The 21,152-nt window shown below is 38.7% G+C and overlaps 1 protein-coding gene across 3 annotated transcripts in view; it reads right to left on the reverse strand.

Annotated features, from left to right (window-relative positions):
- The window catches only part of PLCH1 (phospholipase C eta 1), a 174,856-nt gene that overhangs the window by 78,352 nt on the left and 75,352 nt on the right, over positions 1-21,152 (reverse strand). For all 3 annotated transcript variants that reach the window (XM_034997536.1, XM_034997531.1, XM_034997524.1), the window contains exons 2-3: positions 8,670-8,816; positions 6,235-6,478 (exon numbers count right to left, since the gene is read on the reverse strand). In XM_034997536.1, the coding sequence (XP_034853427.1) occupies positions 6,235-6,478; positions 8,670-8,816 (391 nt within the window). The remainder of the gene's footprint in view (positions 1-6,234; positions 6,479-8,669; positions 8,817-21,152) is intronic.

The raw sequence follows: 21,152 nt of genomic DNA on the forward strand, positions 1-21,152 counted from the left end.
AAACTTTAAATCAAAAAAAGTTTTTAAGAGATAAATAAGAACATTATATATTGATAAAAGGTTCAAAGATACAATGATTATAACAATGATACATCTGATGACAAATCAAAATATATGAAGCAAAAACTAATAGAATTGAAGGGAGATGTAGACAGTTCTACATAATAGTTGGAGAATTCAATACCCCACTCACAACATGGATAGAACAACTAGATGGAAGATAAGGAAGCAGAGAATGCAAACACCACAATCAACCAATTAGGTCTAACAGACATGAACAGAACACTCTAACCAACAATAGCATACACATTCGTCTCAAGTGCAGATGGAACATTTTCCAGGATAGATCATATTTGAGGCCATAAATTAAGTCTCCAAGTTTAAAACATAGATATCATTCAAAGTATCTTCTTTGACCACAATGAGATAAAGTTAGAAACCAATTAACAAGGAAAACTAGAAAATTCACAAAATTTGGAAATTAAACAACATACTTTTAAACAACCAATGGATCAAAGAAGAAATCATAAAGGAAATTATAAAACACTTAAAGACGAATGAAACGAGAGCAATGCTAAGGGGGAGATTTACAGCTACAAATGCTTACATTCAAACAAACAAACAAAAAAGAAAATACACCTGAAGCTAATATAACATTGCATTTCAACTCTACTTTGATTTAAAAATAAATAAGTTTTTAAAATAATGACTAAAAATAAAATTCAAGAACGATCTCAAATTAACCATCAACTTTACAACTTAAGGAACTAGAAAAAAAAAAAGAAGACAAACTAAATCCAAAGCTAGCAGAAAAGGAAGAAAATAAGAAAGATTAGAGGAAAGAGCAATGAAATAGAGACAGAAAAGCAACAGAGAAAAATCAATGAAACCAGAAGTAGGCTCTTTGAAAAGATCAACAGCATTAGCAAACCTTTAGCTAGCTGGATTAACAAAAAAAGAGAAAAGATTCAAATTACTAAAATCAGAAACAAAAGTGAGGACATTACTACCAATTCTATAGAAATAAAAAGGATTTTAAGAGAGTACTATGAAAAATTGCATGCTAACAAAGTGGATAACCTAAATGAAATGGACAAATCCTAGAAACACAAAACCTACAGAGACTAAATCACAAAGAAAATAAAATGTGACTAGATCTATAACCAGTAAGGAGCTTCAATCAGTAACCAAAAATCTTTTAACAAAGAAAACTCGATATTTGATACTTGAACTTGATAGCTCCGCTGAATTCTACTAAACATTAAAAGAACTAACACCAAACCTTCTCAAAAAATTGAAGAGGGAACATTTCCTAGCTCATTCTATGAGGCCAGCATTACCCTGATACCAAACGCAGACAAAGATACCACAAGAAAAAAAATATATACAGGCCAATGAACAGTAGTGCAAAATCCTCAACAAGATACTTGCAAATAAAATTCAGCAGTATATTAAAGGAATTATACACGTGACCAAGTGGGATTTATTCCTGGAATATACTGATGGTTCAACATATGAAAATAGATCAACATCAACATAATGAAAGGAAAAAAAACCCACATGATCATCTCAATTGATGCAGAAAAGCATTTGACAAAATTCAACACCTTTTCATGATAAAAGCACTCAACACAACAGGAATAAAAGAAAACTACCTCAACATAATAAAAGATACATATGAAAAAAACAATAAATATCATATTCGATAGTGAAAGACTAAAAGCTTTTCCTCTATAATCAGGAACAAGGCAAGGGTGCCAGCTTTGACCCCTTTGATTCAACACAGTGCTAAGTCTTAGCCAGAGCAATTAGGAAGGAAAGAAGGAAGGAAGGAAGGAAGGAAGGAAGGAAGGAAGGAAGGAAGGAAGGAAGGAAGGAAGGAAGGAAGGAAGGGAGGGAGGGAGGGAGGGAGGGAGGAAGGAAGGAAAAGGCATCTAAGTCAGAAAGAAGTAAAATTATATTTGCAGATGATATGATCTTATATATAGAAAACCTTGAAAACTCCATAAAAAAGCTGTTAGAATAAATGAATTCAGCAAAGTAGCAGGACACAAAGTCAACACACAGAAATTGGCTGCATTTCCATATATGAACATTAACAATCTGAGAAGGAATTACAGAAACAATTCCATTTACAATCTCATCAAAATAACAAAATACTTAGGAATTAATAAAGGAGGTCAAAAACTTGCACAGTGAAAACTACAAAGCGTTGCTGAAAGAAATTAAAGAAGACATAACTAAATGGAATCCATGTTCATGGACTGGAAGACAATTTAGTTAAAATGTCAATACTACCCAAACCAATTTACAGATTCAATGCAATTTCTATCCAAATCCCAGTGACGTTTTCTGCAGAAATAGAAAAAATCCATCCTAAAATTCATATAGAATATCAAGGAACTCTGATTAGCCAAACCATCTTGAAAAAGAACAGAATTGGAAGACTCACACTTCCTGATTTCAAAATTTACCTTGAAGCTACAGTAATCAAAACAGTGTTGTATTAGCGTGAAGACAAACATATAAACCAATAGAACAAAATAGCCCAGAAATAAACCCTCACACCTATGGTCAAATGATTTTTGACAAGGCCGCCAAGACCATTTAATTAAAAAAAAGACAGTTTTTTTCCACAAATGGGCCTGGAAAGCTTGGATATTGACATGTACAAGAATGAAGTTGGATCATTACCTAATACCATCCATAAAAATTAATTCAAATGGATCAAGGACATACATGTAAGACCTAAAACAGTGAAACTCTTAACAGAAAACAGAATAAAATCTTCACAGCATGGGATCTGGCAAGGATTTCTTGGGATGACACTAAAGCACGGGGTGACAAAGAAAAAACAGACAAATTGGACTTCATGAAAACTCCAAAATACTGGGCACCGAGGACACCATCAATAAGGTACAAAGACCAACAGAATGAAAGAAAACATTTGCAAATCATGTAACTAATAAGGAATTATAACAAACTCTTAAAACTCAACAACAGAAAAACAGACAACCCAACTGGGTGTGTATCAAATTGTTAACATCAGTAACCTTGGAGGAGAAGGTGCAAAATTCATAGACAGGGATAAAGATGACTGATCTTTTCTTTATGTAGCTCTGTATTCTTTGGCTTACTGCAATGAGCATGCACTGCTCACGTAACTAGAAGATCTAATAAAGGGGTAAATGTTGCCACCAGTTAGAAAAAACAACAAAGTGCCCATTGCTCTTACTGGTCTACTGCAGGGCTTATGAGAGGCATTTATGTAAGTGGCTAAAAGCTCTGGAACATTGCGAACTTGTCCTAGTTAACTGGGTGAGGATAGCAACTTCTAGAATTGCTTGTCTTCCCCTCCAGCCATTTACCTTCCTTCTTCCTTGTTGAAAAACCTCGGTTTTGTTCAGGTATGCAAGAACCATGTGCTCCAATTTCCTCAAATTCCTCATATCAGTGAGATTATATGATACATGTCTTTCTCTGATTGACTTATTTCCTTAGCATAATACCCTCTAGTTCTATCCATGTCATTGTAAATGGCAAGATTTCATTTTTTTGAGGGTTGCATAATATTCCAGAGGATCATAGGGGAAGGGAGGAAAAAATGAAACAAGATTAAACCAGAGAGGAAGACAAACCATAAGAGACTCTTAATCTCAGGAAACAAACTGAGGGTTGCTGGAGTGGAGGGGGGTGGGAGGAATGGGGTGGCTGGGTGATGGACATTGGGGAGGGTATGTGCTATGGCGAGCGCTGTGAATTGTATAAGACTGATGAATCACAGACCTATAGCCCTGAAACAAATAATACATTATATGTTAATAAAAAATTAAAAATTAAAAAAAAAAACAAACATGCTCCAATGGAGGCAGAAGGTGAATCTTGATTGGCCTTAGTACAGCCATCCCCAAAGTATAATCCAAAGCATCCCCATAACCATGAGGTTCCCCGCCCCCCTTTTCCAACCATTTATCTGTGTCAGGCTAAATTTTCCTCACATATTTCTACCAAAACAATACAACATACAGATTGAATGCAGAAGCAGGTAGGAAAATATATGTGTTCTATTCAGCTAGATATTAAAGAGACTTGCAAAAGAGGAAAGCAACACTACTTTTTGTCACTAATTCGTTTTGAAAAAGTTTTCATAAAAATATGTTAACATGTAATAGTTTATAATTTTAAGTGAATTAATGAGTATTTTTTTAATTCTCAGATTTAATTTCTTTTTTTTTTTTTTTAAAGATTTTATTTATTTATTTGAGACAGAGAGAATGACAGACAGAGAGCATGAGAGGGAGGAGGGTCAGAGGGAGCAGACTCCCTGCCGAGCAGGGAGCCCGATGCGGGACTCGATCCCGGGACTCCAGGATCATGACCTGAGCCGAAGGCAGTCGCTTAACCAACTGAGCCACCCAGGCGCCCCTCAGATTTAATTTCTAATATCAATAGATGAAACCCACATAAACAAAAACCCTTTCAGTTTTTAAGAGTGCAAGAGTCTGAGCTCCAATTATGTTACTTGCTTTATCTTGCTGAAGACTGGTTTAGGAATGGGCCTCTAACAGCAATTCTGGCCAATGATGAGATTTAGTCTTGGGCTGGGGGGGGGGGGGGGGGGGGCATTTACTTTGCTCTTAAAAAAAGGTTTGTGAGAAGAAACTATGACCCCTCTAAACAGGGCTGCGTTTGGAGCTGCTACCCGAAGCAGCTATACCTCTGTCTGACGAAGGGGCAGCCGCTGAAGGACCACACCGACAGGCTGAGCCTGGCAGAAGCTGGGTCTCCGAAGACATCACTGAGCCACTGATCAACCAGCCCAAGAACTGCCCCATCTCACATCTCCTGTTCATGAAAAATGAATATTCCTTTAGTTCAGGACACTGTTAGTACAGGTCCACGGCTTATACCAGAAAGCAATTTTATTCAGTATTTTTGTTTTTTACCAAATGTTAAGGAGTTAAGAACTAAATTAACAGAATAAAGCACAGAAAGTTAGTTTCAATGTTTGTGTTCTGTTCACTTATGAATCCCAGATGCATTTATCTGCATGCTGTGAATATTGATGAAAGCATCATGGCTCATCAGCTCAGACCTTCACACTGTCAAAATTCCTTTCATGGGCTGAATATTTCCACTCTGCTCAAACAATACCCTGGGTGAGGAATTATAAGTAGAGCAGCACAAATTTATCACCACTCTGGGGGAAAAAATTAGGGCACACATTCCAATGACAGCAAGGAAGTAGTCCTATTTCCTTCATAGACAGGGGCACGTGTATTTTAAGACCATTCAAAATGTGAGAAAGGGGGTGCCTGGGTGGTTCAGTCGGTTAAGCGTCTGCCTTCAGCTCAGGTCACGATCTCAGGGTCCTGGGATTGAGCCCCGCGTCGGGCTCCCTGCTCAGCGGGGAGTCTGCTTCTCCCTCTGCTTGCTGTTCCCCCTGCTTGTGCTCTCTCTTTCTCTTTCAAAAATAAATAAACAAATAAAATCTTTAAAAAAAAAAAAAAAAAGGGAAAAAGGGAACCAAAGCAGTCAACAACTCTATTGCCTTCACTTTACAGATAAGGAAGTTGAGGCCACAAAGGCCATATCCCATGAGCCACTCAATACCAGCAGAAGAGGTGCCTTCAGACCAAGCATGTTAACTAATTATCTTGTCATTACTACAGGACCTCAAGAATGGGCCTAATCAAGGAGACTCCGATGAGTCCCTAGTTTCTTGAACAATTCAGAGAAGGTAAATGGTATGAAGTAAAAAACAACTTCCCCTTCCATATCCATCAGTTTCCAAACTGTAAATTAAAGAGAGAGAGAAAAAGCAGGAAGGAGCTTAATACCTCATATGTAATTAGAACTCAAAAAGTACTTGTTAAACTAAACTGATTTGATCACAAAGCAGGATTTTCTCTAATCCAAATAAACACCTGCCCAGCTACCTCATCTCTCTTAGGAAACTTTAGGCTACATTTGGAGACCTCTCAGATTGTGGAGCTAAATTCAGTCTCCTCCGGAGAAGCCTGCTCCTGAGTTCATGCAAGTTTGTTTCTATATGTTCTATGCATTCATCTACCTGGGGTGAGAGGGAGGAGGGGGCAGAAAGGTGTTAGGGGTAAAGAAAGGGAAAGAAAGGAAAGCAGCTTTAAGCCTCAAAATTATAGGAAAAAATAAAACACAGTCTAATACACACACAGACACACACAGAGCTCAAAATTAACATTCTAGGGAGGATATTGGTCATGGGTCCTCTGTCGCTTGGCAAGGGAATCTTCATCACTGATGCCGGCCATCAGGTACTTGAGGCCTGTGATCCAGGTGCGCGCCTCCTCAGGGTTGGACGTGATGAGATCCAGAGACTCCATGTGGTTACCATGGTAGATGGTGAAGCAGCAGCTGGGATCAAAGTGCCCTTCAGCTTGTCTGTGGAATATTTCAGACTGCCGACCTTCGGTGACTTTGTAAATGGAGTCAATAAGTACTGTGAGGAAAGTAAAACACACAGTTACATGGCAGGTGAAGATATGTATAATGGATTTAGAAAAAAATGGCAAAATCATCTTAAATTCTAAAAATAAGCATGAACAGGGATGCCTGGGTGGCTCAGTCGGTTGAGCACCTGACTCTTGGTCTCGGCTCAGGTCACGATCTCATGGGTCATATGATCGAGCCCCGCACTGGGCTCCGCACTTAGCAGGAAGTCTGCTTGAAGATCCTCTCCCTCTGCTGCTTCCCACATTCGCACACTCTCTCTCTCTCTCTCTCAAATAAATAAATAAATCTAAAAAAAAAAAATAAGCATGAACAAATTCACTGTCTGTGAATTGTGGTATTAAGTTCAAATGTGAAAGACAAGCCCTGTCATTTCCTGCTAGGAACCTTCTCCACATACTACTTTACCTTCCTGGGCAGCCTGGACAGTGCCTTCCCAGGCACTGAGTCAGGACATGTTCAAATTTATGATAGGAAGAGCGATATACACATCAGGGCAAAAAGACTGGTAGAAAAGGAGACTATGAATATATCAAATTTATAGTTTACATATTTGCACAGGGAAAACATACAAAGACCTGGAACCAACTTCGGAGTTATGCATAAAGACAACAGTTAAAAATTGGAAGGAGAAAAACATTTGGTGGTAACTGAGTAGCATAACTAAATGTGACTGGCATCTCCAGAAAGAAAGCCAGGATGGTAAAGGTCGAGCAGGGCTTAGAGAGGTAGAGAGGAATAAGGTGGTATCCCAGAAGAAAAAGCATAAGATACAGAAACATGAGGTCCACTCCAGGGACGTTAAATAGGCCACTTATGCTAGACTGGAAAGCTCAAGAGAGAGAGTGGTAGGAGATAAAGTTGGAAAGGTAGGTAGAGGCTGGATCACAGAGAGCCTCGAATAAGAGACCAGAGATGAGCATCATTTAGGTAATGAAACAACACTGCAGATTTGGATCAGAACAGCACTAGCAGGGATGATTACTTCGATTAGAATAGTACTTTTTTATTTGTTTGCTTGCTTGTTTTTAAGCGTGAATCAGAAGTGCTGCAATCTCATTGATTGCCTCTATACATCATCTCCTCCACTCTGCCTTCGTAGCAAAGTCGTGATTTTCTTCTGGTATCAACTCATTCCCCACATGAATCACAGAGAAATGAGCTGAGGCCCAGCCCAGGAAAAGTTTGGTACGTCTAAGCCATTGAGGTGGCCCCATTCCTATCTCTTATGATTGATTTAGGTATGGGAATATATCTCAGTTCTAACCAAGGAGACATGGGGCAGTCTGCTTTGAGAGAAAATTCTGGAAAGGGGTTCCTCTCTCCTAAAAAGGAAGCACCATGTTACTGCTGCCTTGACTACAGGGCCAACACAAGGGAGAGAGCCGAGCCCTGAGGAAAACAGAACTAAAGCCTCAATGTCCCACACCTGGACCTGCCAATCTCTGAGTCTCTTGTTATGTGAGATGATACATTTATTTTTCATGTAAGTCTAATTTAGTCAAAGTCTTCTGCTACTTGAAGATGAAAGCATCTTAACAGACAAAAGCAGAAGAAACTAGCAAAATAGAGACTGGTTAGGAGACTTTTCAATAGGCCAGATAGGTGAAGAGACCCTAGACCAGGGAGGTTCCTAAGAAAACAGGAAGGAAGGAGATGAGAGAGCCATTACACAGGACCCAACACCACCTTGGTGCTGAAGGTACAAGGTGTGGGAGAGAGGCTTTAAGTAGGGGTCAGATCAAAGCTCTTTTGCTTGATATCGTTAAAAGTTAACTCACTAATCAGTTACCTGTGCTCAGAATATGGCAATACGCTTTTAAGTCCATTAGATTTATAATACCCTTCACCTTTTATTAAAAAAATAAATAAATAAAAGGCCTCAGGCTATAAAACCTCATATCCCAACTAAAAACAGATACCATGTCTCCACCACAAGGGAAATGTTAACATTTACAGCATTCATGGACAAGAAAACTTTTATGGATTAAAATTCCCAAGGAATTAAAAAGGCAAAAATGGTCATTACTTATTCAGTCTGTCCTCATCCTTTAGCAACTGACCCCAAAACTTACAAAAATATCAAAGTTTCATAGATCTGAAACTTCCAGAGAGCCCAGCAAATATAACCCATGTGTTACTATATCAAGTCAAGCAAAGAATTCAAAGGTTGGTCTTACTTTTTGCCTTCTCACTCTTCCTAGAGGGTCTCCATCGGAGGCGGGTCCGATGCTCATCCAGGTAAAAGAGCCGGACTAGCCCTTTGGTCCCACGTTTCAGTTTGATCATCTGTGTCCCGGACTGCATCACGCTCATGCATCTTTCAACTGCAAAAGAGATTAGAACACATTCAGCTGTTACACAGTACACACACAGACTGGTGTTCAGAAAAATTACTGTCAAATGAAACCTCGGATTCACCCCCAAAGATTCCAAGGACCAGAAGACAAAGTTGGGAAAGGTGATCTGGAAAGAGTCATTGAGGCATTGATTCACCAGTCTTAAGCCAGTAAAAAGCCTTCGTGATTGAAATAAAATTTTACTTCCTGATAAACACTGCATTAATCAGGGCCATCTTTTGTTCTAACTGGCAACATACTTTTTGGCTTGAGATTGATCGTTTGATGCTTGGATTTATGTTCATAAAGCATTTCTCAGGCTTCATAGTAAATATTGTGAGTTTTTATATAGTCAGTTGTAAAAACATCTTATGATAATTCTTTCAAATGCAATCAACAAAAACAAGATTGACAAAATGTTAACAATTTTTGAAGTTGGATAATGGTTACTTATGGGTTCATATTATTATATTTTTGTATATATTTGAAAACAGAATAAATATGAAAATATTTAGGGACGCCTGGGTGGCTCAGTCAGTTAAGCGTCTGCCTTCGGCTCAGATCATGATCCCAGGGTCCTGGGATGGAGCTCCACATCGGGCTCCCTGCTCAGTGGGGAGTCTGCTTCTCCCTCTGCCTGCCGCTCCCCCTGCTTGTGCTCTCTCTCTCTCTCTGATAAATAAATAAAAAATCTTTTTAAAAAATTTAAACATGAAAATAAATATTTTTAAAATGTGATCAGAAAAAAAATCACTTTTTTGCAATTCAACATAAAACACTTGTTGCTTAATGAAATAAACTGCGAAGATTTTCCACCTAGAATAACTTAGTGATTTAATCCAGGTAATGTCCAAATCTCTCATTGTCCAAGTTAAAACTATCATTTAAATTCTCTCTGCTTTGAGATGAACCTTGTTAGAAGCGGGCATCTGTCGGTGTTTCCCGTTTCCCCTTCTTCAGTAACTGGAAATACTCCTTTTCCACTTCATGTGTTTTTGATGGCCTATCAATCACACCAACTAAGAAATGGGCACCTGATTGACTTAAGCTAAGAGCAAATCTGACTCCCTTCCAAAGAACACAAATCCTGAGCTGAGCATGGAAAGGAAACAGAACTGAGCATTTCAATGGCCAAAACTTAAGAGATGCTCCTGCCTGGGCACCCTGAGATTCCATAGTTGTTACGGATATCCTTGAGGCTGACATTTTCCCCTTGATTCTGCAAGTTATTCAATACTCTTCCAAATACTTTCTTATTATATTAGCCAGAGATAGGGTTTATTTCACTAACCAATACACAGGCACATATATAACCACTGGAGCACGAGAAACATCTGGCTTTGAGTACCTATCTTATCAAATGGTATGCCATTAGAAACAGATAAAAGAAACACAAAAAATAAACTCCAACAACATGAGACTTCAGCTTTTTTGACTATGTATCTGTCTTTACCAGGAGAGATAATGTGATCTTAAAGCTTAACATTATACGTGCAGGGTACTCGCTAAAAGTAACTTCAACATAACCAACTTTCACTCTTCTCTGCATGAAGAGCTTTTTCTTCACCAAAGAAATCAAGGAGGAACTGCATAAAATTAAGTATGGTTTTAGGATTTGATATTGCAAGGAAAGTGAAGTATAGGTTGCTCTTTCTCATTTTATCTGACATATCAAAAATCCAAAAGTAATAAAAATAGTGATGAAGAAAACAAACACACAAACTTAAAATATTTACTTCAAAGCACAGAGCAAAATTTGAGATTTGGTTTCGCACACATTAGTAGTCACCCACTACTGAGCACCATTCGTTCAGGTAACAAAAGCCCCAGATTTGAATTCTTGGCAGCCACATTGACCATCTCACACCAGTAATTAGAGAACAGAGTGTCAGTGTATCGGGATAAAATCATCAAGTCAAACCAATAAAGCCAAAACTCCTAGAAAAACCTGAGAACTTGACTGACCACTGATAATAATAGGTCACATCAGGGCTCCTGGCTGGCTCAGTTGGTAGAACATGTGACTCTTGATCTCAGGGTTATAAGTTCAAGCCCCACATTGGGCATAGAGATTACTTAAAATTAAAAATCTTCAAAAAATAATAATTAAAAATATATATAATAATAATAGGTCATATCAAAAAACAGATGTTCACAGAGCAACTCCTTGTTTCAGGCACAAAGCAGAGAACAAGGAGACTTTGTCTTTGACTTAAAGAGGTTAACTTTAAGACAATAAAACATCTAGAAAGATAATTTATTAATGGTAGCTTAGAGCTGTGGTCAAGAACACAGAGTCTGAATCTAGACAGCCTGGGACGAATTCCAGATCTGCCACTTAACTAGCTGTATGACCTTGGGCAATTACCTAGTCCCTGTGTGCCTCCACTTCCTTATCTATAAAAGAAGGATAACAATCTAGAAATGTTGTTGAGGACTGAATGAATCAATTCATGTAAAGTACTGAAAACAGTGCCTGGCATATCATAAACACTATAAATGGTAGCTACTATTATGGTTTTATTTTTGAAAACTTAAAAAAAATAAATGCCAAGTCAAAAGTAAAGACAAAAATACTATGGGATTCCATAGAGAAAGGAGAATACAGTAGGCTAGAACGAGGAGAAGTGTGATAATAACATAGTATTGGATGCCTGGGGACAGGAAAGTGTAGAGGTATGCTCAGAGAATAGGGAACAATGGGTCTCCAAATTTGGAAGAGTGACTCAAAAGAAAAATGATGGGACATAAGATTCCAAGGGCTGGATAAAACTAGGCTGTAGGAAGTCAGGGATGTTGGTAGAATAAGATCTTAATCCATTGGCATGAGAGATTCACCAGACATTTCTGAGCAAAGGACTGGTGGGATTAAAATTTTAAAAAAAAACAACCAACCATAATTCAGGAAGATGTCTCTTTGGGAAGAGAGAATAAAATAAATTGTTTAAACCAGAGTGGAAAACTGAATTAACTATACTATCAAAGACCTAACAGCAAGCACTGCCTATACATATGACATAGTGTCCTCTGCTTTGTTCACACTGCCCCTTCTTTCGCTTTCCTTTTCACGGTACCCCCCCTTTTTTAACCTAAAATGGAACTGCTATGGCCATAATATCTCAACACTTTAACAGAAAAAGCACAATGATATAAAAGTGTAATCAGTTATTTGAGCTAATAAATACCATCTACCATTTAGCAAAATCATCATTCAGAGAAACCCAAATATTTTAGAAAGTAGGATCCAATCCCTCAATGAGGAAGGGCATTTATATAATATATTAAAATTCACTAGCTTCACATTTATCCCACCAACTCAGCTGTGGGCTAAGACTCCAGTTTCACCCACTGCAGTAAACAGGTATATATGATCCAAATGTATTTGGCAGAGCTAGGCTCTGAAACAGTGTACTGCTTAAATTGCTTAGGTAGCTCCTTTATGCTTCTTATCACATGGAAAAGCCATTTAGTTAGAGTCAAATTGAAAAATCAAGTCCGAGGGAGTCTTGAGAGACTCCCTAATGTACTTCTCCATTCCTCAGACTTCACTGTAGACAATCCATTGAGTTGTAAAGCTAACCAGAGAAGGAACACCCTCAGTCATTCTTTGTAACTCATTCAATGCTGGAGACGAAATATTCTTCCAATGTCATCTAAACCACGAAGTGTTAGCTTAAGCCAATTTCTTTATGTTCTGCCTTCTGTAGAGATAGATAACAGTAGTTACCACCCACATAGAAGTCATTCTTCAACCATGCCAGATCTGTAGATTCCATAAAATAGGACGAGAAACAAGGGAGCAAAGGAAGACTTCCAGGGTCAGGTAAACAAGGGAAGAGTTCCAGGAGCTTAGAATGATACAACCTTATCACACACATTCCCGGTGCTGGAAGGTGTCTGGGAAAGTCTGCAAATGCAGGCCACAAATTTAGGTAGCTACCAACATAAGCACCATCCCTTTGTTTCCACATTCTTTCTATGGTAGCCTTAATATTTTTAGAAAAGAAGTTTATTTTGATATAATGCAGCCACATTCAGGAATATTAAAAGAGAAACACCCAGAACACACATAGTGTTTTTGTCTATTATGCTCCAGGCCTCAATATGTACACAAAATTGACATACTGGTTGCAATCATGAATTTAGGTCATTTGGCACGCTGCTTTTTTTCATTTGTATAATAAACAGCTTTCCATGTTTCTACACAGTCTTAATAATTATCATTTTAATGGCTGCCTAACAGAATAGCATAAATATTTAAAGAGCAGAACAGATGAGTAGAAGACTGTATTTCTAACTTTATTACATAATTAGAGTTTTAAAACTCTTAACAGTTTTATCTGTAAAATGAAAGACGTAATGACAAAGTGGTCTACAAGGTCCTTTAGAATTCAATTCTTTAAAAGTATTAAATCAGGGGCACCTGGGTGGCTCAGCCGTTAAGCGCCTGCCTTCGGCTCAGGTCATGATCCCGGGGTCCTGGGATCGAGCCCCGCATCGGGCTCCCTGCTCGGCGGGAAGCCTGCTTCTCCCTCTCCCACTCCCCTTCTTGTGTTCCCTCTCTCGCTGTGTCTCTCTCTGTCAAATAAATAAATAAAATCTTAAAAAAAAAAGTATTAAATCAATTTCTGTCACAGTCAGTTTAAAATAAGTAAATGTCCTTAGGGGTTATCGGTTCACTAAAACCCTCAAGCAGAAAATGCTGTAAAAACAAAACAAAACAAAACCAGCAACTTCTGATTTGAGGTATAAGAGATTATATATCATTGGAGGAGAGATTCCCAACATTTCCACTAAGTATATATGACATCTAAGAGAGTTTAACTCTTCAAGCCATGCTGGAATTAGAAGTCATCATATTCTAGGAATGTCTAACATACCACCTCATGCTAATTTTTTAACTGCTTTATTGAGGTACAATTTATATACATTAAAATATACCTGTTTTAAATGTACAATTTAATGACTTTAGTATATCTACAGAGTTGTGAGCTGATCCTATTTTAGAACATCTCCATCACCCCCAAGAAGAAACCTCATGCCCATTTGCCTTCATTCCCCATTTACCCACAGCCCTAGACAACCATTAACCTGCTGTCTCTGTGGATGGGTCTTCTCTAGATATTTCACATAAATGAAAATCTTACAATCTGCGGTCCTGTGTTTCTGGCTTCTTTCACTCAGCATATTTTTGAGGTTCTTATGATGATTGTGTTTATCTGTTTTTTGTCTTCTCTTCCCCCACCCCCCCATTAAACTCTTAACATTAGGTTCACATTAAACTCTTCCTCTGCCATTTAGGGTAAAAATGATCCTGAATAGGAAACTGGTTGAATAAAATAATATATACCTACATGCAGTAGACTACTATATAACTGTACAAGGTAATAAAAAAGCCCTCTATACACTGATATGGGTTAATTTCTACAAGATATTAGTAAGTGAAAAAGGCAAAGTATAAATAAGCATATATCTATAGTATGCTACTTTTGTGTAAGAACAGCTTGGGAAATTTTTAGAGATACAAATACTTATCTTTACAAAAAGAAACACAAGAAGGATAACCCAGACAACAATGTAGCTGGTTACTCTCAAGAGTGGGAGAAAATCAAGTAAAAGGGATAAGGGAGTGACTTCTCTTCGTATCCTACATGTTCAAAATTAAAATTAGGTCAGTAAGAATGAGAAGGGGGGGAAACAAATACAGAAAGCAAACAGAAACATACACATACATATATAAGTACTTGTGTATATATATTTGCATGGGTATGTATGCATATGTGTATACACACACACAAACACCCGCATATATTTCCTAGCTCTGTTTTTTAAAAGGCCAAGAAGCAATATCACCTCCAGCAGTAATAAGCAAAGCTGGGGCCCCGCTCATTCTCTGCTCTAAATGTCACCCCAAGACACCTTCTCACATACAGGGCCCCAACCAGGCCTGTGTTAAGGCCATACAAGAATATCACTTGCGCACTTCTGTAAACACATCTATTTTGGGACAGTGATCACCAAACTGTGCATTAGCAGACCGAAAAAAAAAAAAAAAAAAAAAAAGCCCAGATCCTCTGCAAGAGAATGTTTCAGCAAAAGGTACATGAAAAATGTGAATTGATTTCTTGCCAGCGTCCACAGAGTAGAGTAAATCTGAGTGACAGAAAGGGATTAGCTTCTGAAAACAATTCCATTTCTATGTGGAAAAAGTGCCAAATAATGCAGATAATATTTCTCTCGAAGGAAGGAAAGGGAGATTTCCTAAATCATCAGAGCAGAAGAAGAGGGAAACATATTTTGGGCCCCATGACACAGGAAGTACTGAGGCGTGTCATTGATGGGCCGTGCCCCCGGATGGCGGTCAGGGCTCAGGTCCAGGAGCGGAAGGAGAGGGGGACACTCTGTCACTAACTGGCTGTGTGCACTTCTGAAGGTCACAGAGTATCTCTGAATATCCCACCACCCTCAACCCAAAAATACATTTTCCTCTCAGTTCTGCAAGTCTATAAAAGAGCTGATCTAGCTTTCATAAGTATTATTTTATCTTTCAAGAATACAAAATTCTAGTTCATCCAAAAGCTTCTCAGAATAACTTTAAAGAAAAAAAAAACTGATTAACATCTGGGTATCTTACCAGAGACATGAATTTTTAAAATGATCTGTATAGAAAATATAACTGCTCGGGGTGCCTGGGTGGCTCAGTCGTTAAGCGTCTGCCTTCGGCTCAGGTCATGATCCCAGAGTCCTGGGATCGAGCCCCGCGTCGGGCTCCCTGCTCAACAGGAAGCCTGCTTCTCCCTCTCCCACTCCCCCTGCTTGTGCTCCCTCTCTCCCTGTCTCTCTCTGTCAAATAAATAAATAACATCTTAAAAAAAAAAAGAAAGAAAGAAAATATAAGCGCTCTTCACAGGGGATGGCTTCACTTGAAAAGCTCTTCCTTGCCAGTGGTTGAGCCTCAAAGTCCAATCATACCAGCTTATGAATAAATGTGCTTACAAACAACATGGAGTGTTCCACTCTTACTAAGTCACAATTCTTCCCAGTAAAGGGCAAACAATGCAGAGTTCATTGATTTTTCTTTCCAATGCTTAAATCACTCTTGTGGAATAAATAAGATTATTTGAAAGGTTTTTAGAAACTAATTGGTTAGCGGTAACATTCTGGAACTTGTTTGCAAACCTTATGTACACATAGTCAATATGTTTGCAAAGTTGATAGATATGTATGAGGGATTTAGATCAAAGAAAGGGTGAAAGGAATTTATCAGTCACTCTTAAATGTCAGAACCTTTTCTTTTTTGTTAAAGCCTTCCACATAACATTCTCTTTTTTAATGAGACCTATTTTGCATTCGACAACTGTTTCTGCTCCATAATCATTAGCCCAGGGAAACAAATGAAATACAAGACAGAATTCATAACAATAGGATTTTGTTGTTTAATGTTACTCCATGGGGGAGGGGAATATAAATTAATTTTAAAATTCTAAATTTAGTTCTATCTAATATGTAAAGAGTGTTCTGCCTCAACATAAGGAATGGCAGTGTCTTCACCATTCCACAATACGGTTATAAAATACACACATATAAAAGACTAAAAATTTTGTTCCATCATTTATTCAGTGAGATGACATGGTACTGGATATGTGGAAGCAAAATTCCTAAGCCATAGTAAATACTGGCCTTTACTTACAGGGAATATTGCCATCTAACAAGGCTCTCTCGTGGTTCTCCACCCTAGCTGTATGTACATCAAAATCACTGAGGACCTTCTTAGAAGTGTTGAGCACAAAGCCCTACCACATACCAATTAAGTCACCATCCCTGGGAAAAGGGTTGAACATCTGGGGGTTTTTTGTTAGTTTGTTGGCTTCATCTTCCCAGGGACTCTACTGGGAATCCAGAGATAAGACTACTGACGTGTTATCTCAATTATTCCTCTAAATATCTCTGTGAAGTAGAGATAATTAAATGCCCCTCATTGTAGAGTGAATGAAAACAGAGAAGTGAAGAACTTGTCGGAGATAATAAAGCTAGTAAATGGCAGAGACAAGCCTTGAAACCAGGTGCGCAGATTTTCCAGGGCAGCTCTCTCTCCATTTCACCGCGTGGAATGTCTGCCTTCAGGTCCTGTCCAGGCCCCTAACTGGCTCATCGCTGGTAAGGTTTTTTTAGCAGTCTTGATTCCAACGTTCTGCTCTATAGAAATAAGGAATTAGGTTCCATTTCACCGCATGGAGTGGCTGCCTTCAGGTCCTGTCCAGGCCCCTAACTGGCTCATCGCTGGTAAGCTTTTTTAGCAGTCTTGATTCCAACGTTCTGCTCTATAGAAATAAGGAATTAGGTTTGCTGGCTCCTAAGACCCCTTCTACCAAATACTAGGAGTCTATAATATACCAGGTCTAGCTTCTAGAAACTTCATGTATCATGGTGATACTATGTTATGGTAATGATAAGACTGGCAAATAGTATGTAAAAATTAACAATAAAATAAGGAGTGGGATATAAAATATAAGGACAATAAGGACTAAGGAGGTAGGGGGTGGGTGGGGATGAACTCCAGAGGAGACAAAATTTAAGCCTGGCCCCTGAAGATCATAATAAGAACACTTGGTACATTTTTTTTCAATTGTTCTTGTTCTAGGTCTGTGTACATTTTTCCTCCCCACTTAGAATGTATAAATGCGGGACGCCTGGGTGGCTCAGTTGGTTAAGCGTCTGCCTTCAGCTCGGCTCATGATCCCAGGGTCCTGGGATTGAGTCCCGCATCGGGCTCCCTGCTCTGCGGGGAGCCTGCTTCTCCCTCTGCCTCTGCCTCTCTCTCTCTCTCTATCTCTCATGAATAAATAAATAAAATCTTTAAAAAATAATAAAATAAAATAAAATAAAATAAAAAAGAATGCATAAATGGTAGCTGAAATTATTTTAAAAGAATTATAAATACTCTGTTAGCCACATTAAAAAATTAAGACTCTAGGGGTGCCCAGCTGGTTCAGTGGTAGAGCATGCGAATCTTGATCTGGGGGTTGTGAGTTCAAACCCCACAATGGGTATGGAGGTTACTTTAAAATAAAATCTTGTATAAATAAATAAATATAAAATATTAGATTCCAATTCTTGTTCTTAGTAACTAGAAAGCCAGTTTCTTATTTCTTACTCCTAATCTTCCTAGCTGTTTCTTGGGTGACACTGGGCAAGAGCAGTTTATTCAGCTTCAGGAGTAAGACTTAACCTTCCCCAAAGCCAGCAAGATATTTTCTCTTAGTTCTACAAGCACTGTCTTGGCAGAGCATAAAAGTATTTCTACCAGATATGTTAAAAAGAATAAAAAGTTTATAATATCACACATTAATTTCAAAGTGCTTGCCTATTCTCTGATTGGTGGCTAGGTCAAAATGGAAGTGTACATGGCTATTAGGAGACAGAATTTGGATGTGCTCCTAAGGCAAATCCTACTTCCCCTAAGACGGCAACTGGTCCCCAGTCTTGCCCTTCTTTACATTCAGACTCCTAGACCACACCTCCAGAAATCCTTGTTTCTTGAGAATCTGCATTTTAAAAGCTCTTCCCAGTATTTCTGAGGCCCATTTAAGTTTGGAGACCACAGCCCTGGGCACCATCACCGCTCACTGTTCAGCACGTGGTCCATGGGGGCCAGTTTCCCAGGCACGGCACTGGGCCTTAATTCAGTCACTTAAATGAAAGAAGGAAAGACTTCTGTTCAGTTCCCTATTAGGACAGCAGCACAGGGTTTCACCCCCTCCTGATAAAATAGGAAATTTCCCAATGAAAGCAAGGGTTAAAAGATACGAAATTCTGAAATTCAAATAATCATTCACAGCTGTTTCTCTATAACCTCTTGTGTCCTTGGCAGCTGCTGAGTACCTCACAATTTCCGGTCTGTTATAACTGGTAGAGAGCTGCTGAATAGCACAGAGATGTTTTCTCAGTTTGGGGCCTTAATGACCAATCAGCATTTTATCTGACCTCACCCACACCCCCATCCAAAACTTGAAGAAAACATCTCCACGGTGCGCTACACAGAGCAAGTATTTGTTGAGGGGGTTATTGTCTCATTCATTTCTTAAAGTCACTGTACACACTTTCTGCCTACCTCCTGCATTTAACTGCATTTTAAAAGAGAAAGTCTAGGGGCGCCTGGGTGGCTCAGTCGTTAAGCGTCTGCATTCGGCTCAGGTCATAATCCCAGGGTCCTGGGATGGAGCCCCGCATCGGGCTCCCTGCTCCGCGGGAAGCCTGCTTCTCCCTCCCCCACTCTCCCTGCTTGTGTTCCCTCTCTCGCTGTGTCTCTCTCTGTCAAATAAATAAATAAAATCTTTAAAAAAAAAGAGAGAGAGAAAGTCTATTCTGTCCTCCAACAAATTCATATACCCCTAGTAGTACCCAATTCTCAAGCCCCTATTTCCTTCACAAACTATTGATTAATGGAATTGATTCTTTTTTTGGTCAAAAACAGCAAAAAAAAAAAAAAAAAAAAAAACACAAAAAAGCTTAACTGATTTCATGCAAACTGTCCTAATCTGGTGCACTGAGGTCCTAAGAGGCTCTCCATCAAAGAGTCAAATAACAGAAAATGGAACAAGAGATCACATTTATCTAGAAAACAAAGTGTCCCTCCCTCCAAGCCTTTGTTGCTCTCAGGCCAATGGCCTGTCAGGAGGTTTCTGAGACCACCTTCTGAGCTAAAGCAGGCCTGGCGCCTTCTGGCCACAGCCTGTTGGAAATCAAGTTGTATGGCATTTAAAGCAGACAACTTATTTCTGGGGCAGGTGTTTTTGTGGGGGGAAAAAAAATCCATGCTAAAAAAAAACACATAAAAATAGATCTCTATGTGGTAAAGAAAATCCCTGGGAAAATCCTCTCAGGTTTATTTTACAAAAGACATTTGTCCTTATCCAAACCCTGGTCCTAATATCATAAGCTTCTGTTTTTTTACATTTAATACCACATAAACAGCACTGAGTAACTGAGAGCATTCACACAGCCTATTAGCAATTTTGATTGGAGTTGCTATCCCAAATCACTGCACTATAGATCTTAAATCATTTTTTTAAATAGAAAAGTCTAAAAATGGAAGAAGAAAAAAAAACTGAAAGCTTCTTTGAAGCAAAGTTGGCATATATAATCAGAGCAGATGTGCTATAAAGTCTTCTAAATAGTCAATCCCAGAAAAGAGGCCAGCATTAAAACCATAACTGTCTGGATACAAGAATTCTCGAGTCTCTCTCCATTCAGAAAGAATTGCACACACTAACACACGCACATGTATGTGAATATGAGCAGTCATATCCATCTCTAGCAGTGCGCGGCTGACTACCAAGCAAGAATAAAGAGTTGAGAAGTGCCACAATTACCCTATAGTCAGTGGAGTATTTCAAGTTAATCTTGGGAAGCATACAAGAAATGACAAGGGACAGAAAAAATGTCACGGAGGACAGTGGGAATGTTAGGGACAGGTCAAGAGAGTAGGAAATATTAAGCACAACAGTGGCAGTGGCAAGAAGAAGCAACTGGAAACAACAATTTCGATGGTGAAAAAGAGACAAGAAAGATAAGACAAAAGAGAAGGAAGAGCTGTAGTCCAGGGAAAAAAGTAAGAGGTGGATAGGAAAAATGATGATCACCCAATAGCCACCTCACTGTCAGAAGCATAGGTTGCTGGGAGAATCATACATGACATTGGTAGGTCAACGAAAATACAGAGCATGTATGTCGGCCACGACAGACTACACAGTTTTTAACACATAAGCAATGCCATATAACAAAGTCTGTCCTCCTAGAAGCTCTTCCAGAGTAAGGACTCCACACCTCCAACAATGTAAACAAAGGACAGAAGTCCTAATGGAAAAGGATGATAGATTTAACGACATATAAAAATACCTATGTAAATCATAAACAAAATTCAAAATAAGCAACAGACTAGAAGAAAATATTTGCAAAGACACATAATGCATAAAGGACTAATATCTATGATATAAACGGTTCCTGCAAGTCAGTAAGAAAAAGAAAACAAATAACCCAATTAAAAATAGGCAAAAAAAAAGGGCGCCTGGGTGGCTCAGTTGGTTAAGCGACTGCCTTCGGCTCAGGTCATGGTCCTGGAGTCCCGGGATCGAGTCCCGCATCGGGCTCCCTGCTCAGCAGGGAGTCTGCTTCTCCCTCTGACCCTCCTCCCTCTCATGCTCTCTGTCTCTCATTCTCTCTGTCTCAAATAAATAAATAAAATCTTAAAAAAATAAATAAATAAAAATAGGCAAAAAAAATATAAAAAGACAATTCACAGAAGAAATGACCCTTATAAAATGC

The sequence above is a fragment of the Mirounga leonina genome, unplaced genomic scaffold, assembly GCF_011800145.1.
Source record: "Mirounga leonina isolate KUSES-001 unplaced genomic scaffold, KU_Mleo_1.0 Mir_115, whole genome shotgun sequence".
In the NCBI taxonomy this organism is placed as follows: domain Eukaryota; kingdom Metazoa; phylum Chordata; class Mammalia; order Carnivora; family Phocidae; genus Mirounga; species Mirounga leonina.